Source organism: Olea europaea, unplaced genomic scaffold (genome assembly GCF_002742605.1).
Source record: "Olea europaea var. sylvestris unplaced genomic scaffold, O_europaea_v1 scaffold6258, whole genome shotgun sequence".
Classification (NCBI taxonomy): Eukaryota; Viridiplantae; Streptophyta; class Magnoliopsida; order Lamiales; family Oleaceae; genus Olea; species Olea europaea.
In genome coordinates this window covers 1-748 of record NW_019264616.1, presented here as the reverse complement: position 1 = coordinate 748, position 748 = coordinate 1, and the positions used below count along the sequence as shown (strand labels likewise).

The following is a 748-nucleotide window of genomic DNA, read 5'->3' as shown; positions in this document are numbered from 1 at the left end:
TTGGGATCACCATCCGGTGCTACCACCAGGAAGATGGCCATCATCGTACAACTATAGACAATAGTATATTCATTTTGTATTGGCATTTTTTAAAATATCTCTTACGGACATGTAGGTTCCCATCACGGCCACAAAAAAACCTAAAACCAGAATTACCACGATGATGATCAACTCTGTTCCAAATCTTCGAGAAGTTTTATCGATTTTCAAATAACATAGACATGGAATCAAGATCGAGCCACTGACGCTAAGAAACGAGCCAATAAATGCCATTATACTTCCAAAAAATGGAATGACTAACGCCACAACAGTTGTACTGATCACCAAAACTGTTTTTATGATCAATCTTGCTGGTCTTCTTGCTAGTTTACTACTATGCGAACTCAATGCTTCATCTAGAGCACTTGCAATTGGTGAAACAATGATGGCATACTTGGTTACAGGATTTATCAGCGTAGTATAGATTGCAATTTTGGAACTAATGCTTTTCATTGGAAGATTTAAAGTTACCTGGGACATCAAATTTCCTCCATACATAGCATATCCCAAGATTGCCATTGTTCCATAGTTGATAGTGCTTAATGTAAAGCATATAAGCAAAACCTGTGAAAAGGAAGGTACATAAAATTTAGATACTCAAAGGGTATATAGAGTTTGTGAAAGTCGATTTTTGCAGTATTTTGGTACAATTTACCTTAGGAAATTTGCTTCTATTTTTCATGGAACTGCAAAGCGTCGGAAAAACTGC

General features: G+C 36.5%; 1 protein-coding gene across 1 annotated transcript; it reads right to left on the bottom strand.

The window, feature by feature from the left end:
* Window positions 1–6: 6 nt before the first annotated feature.
* Window positions 7–721, bottom strand: LOC111389815 (amino acid transporter AVT1J-like). The gene is made up of 3 exons (XM_023014793.1): window positions 695–721; window positions 157–603; window positions 7–51 (listed from the first exon to the last, which is right to left on the bottom strand). Exons 1-3 carry the CDS (start codon window positions 719–721, stop codon window positions 7–9), a joined length of 519 nt encoding a protein of 172 aa, XP_022870561.1.
* Between the last annotated feature and the right edge of the window lie 27 nt (window positions 722–748).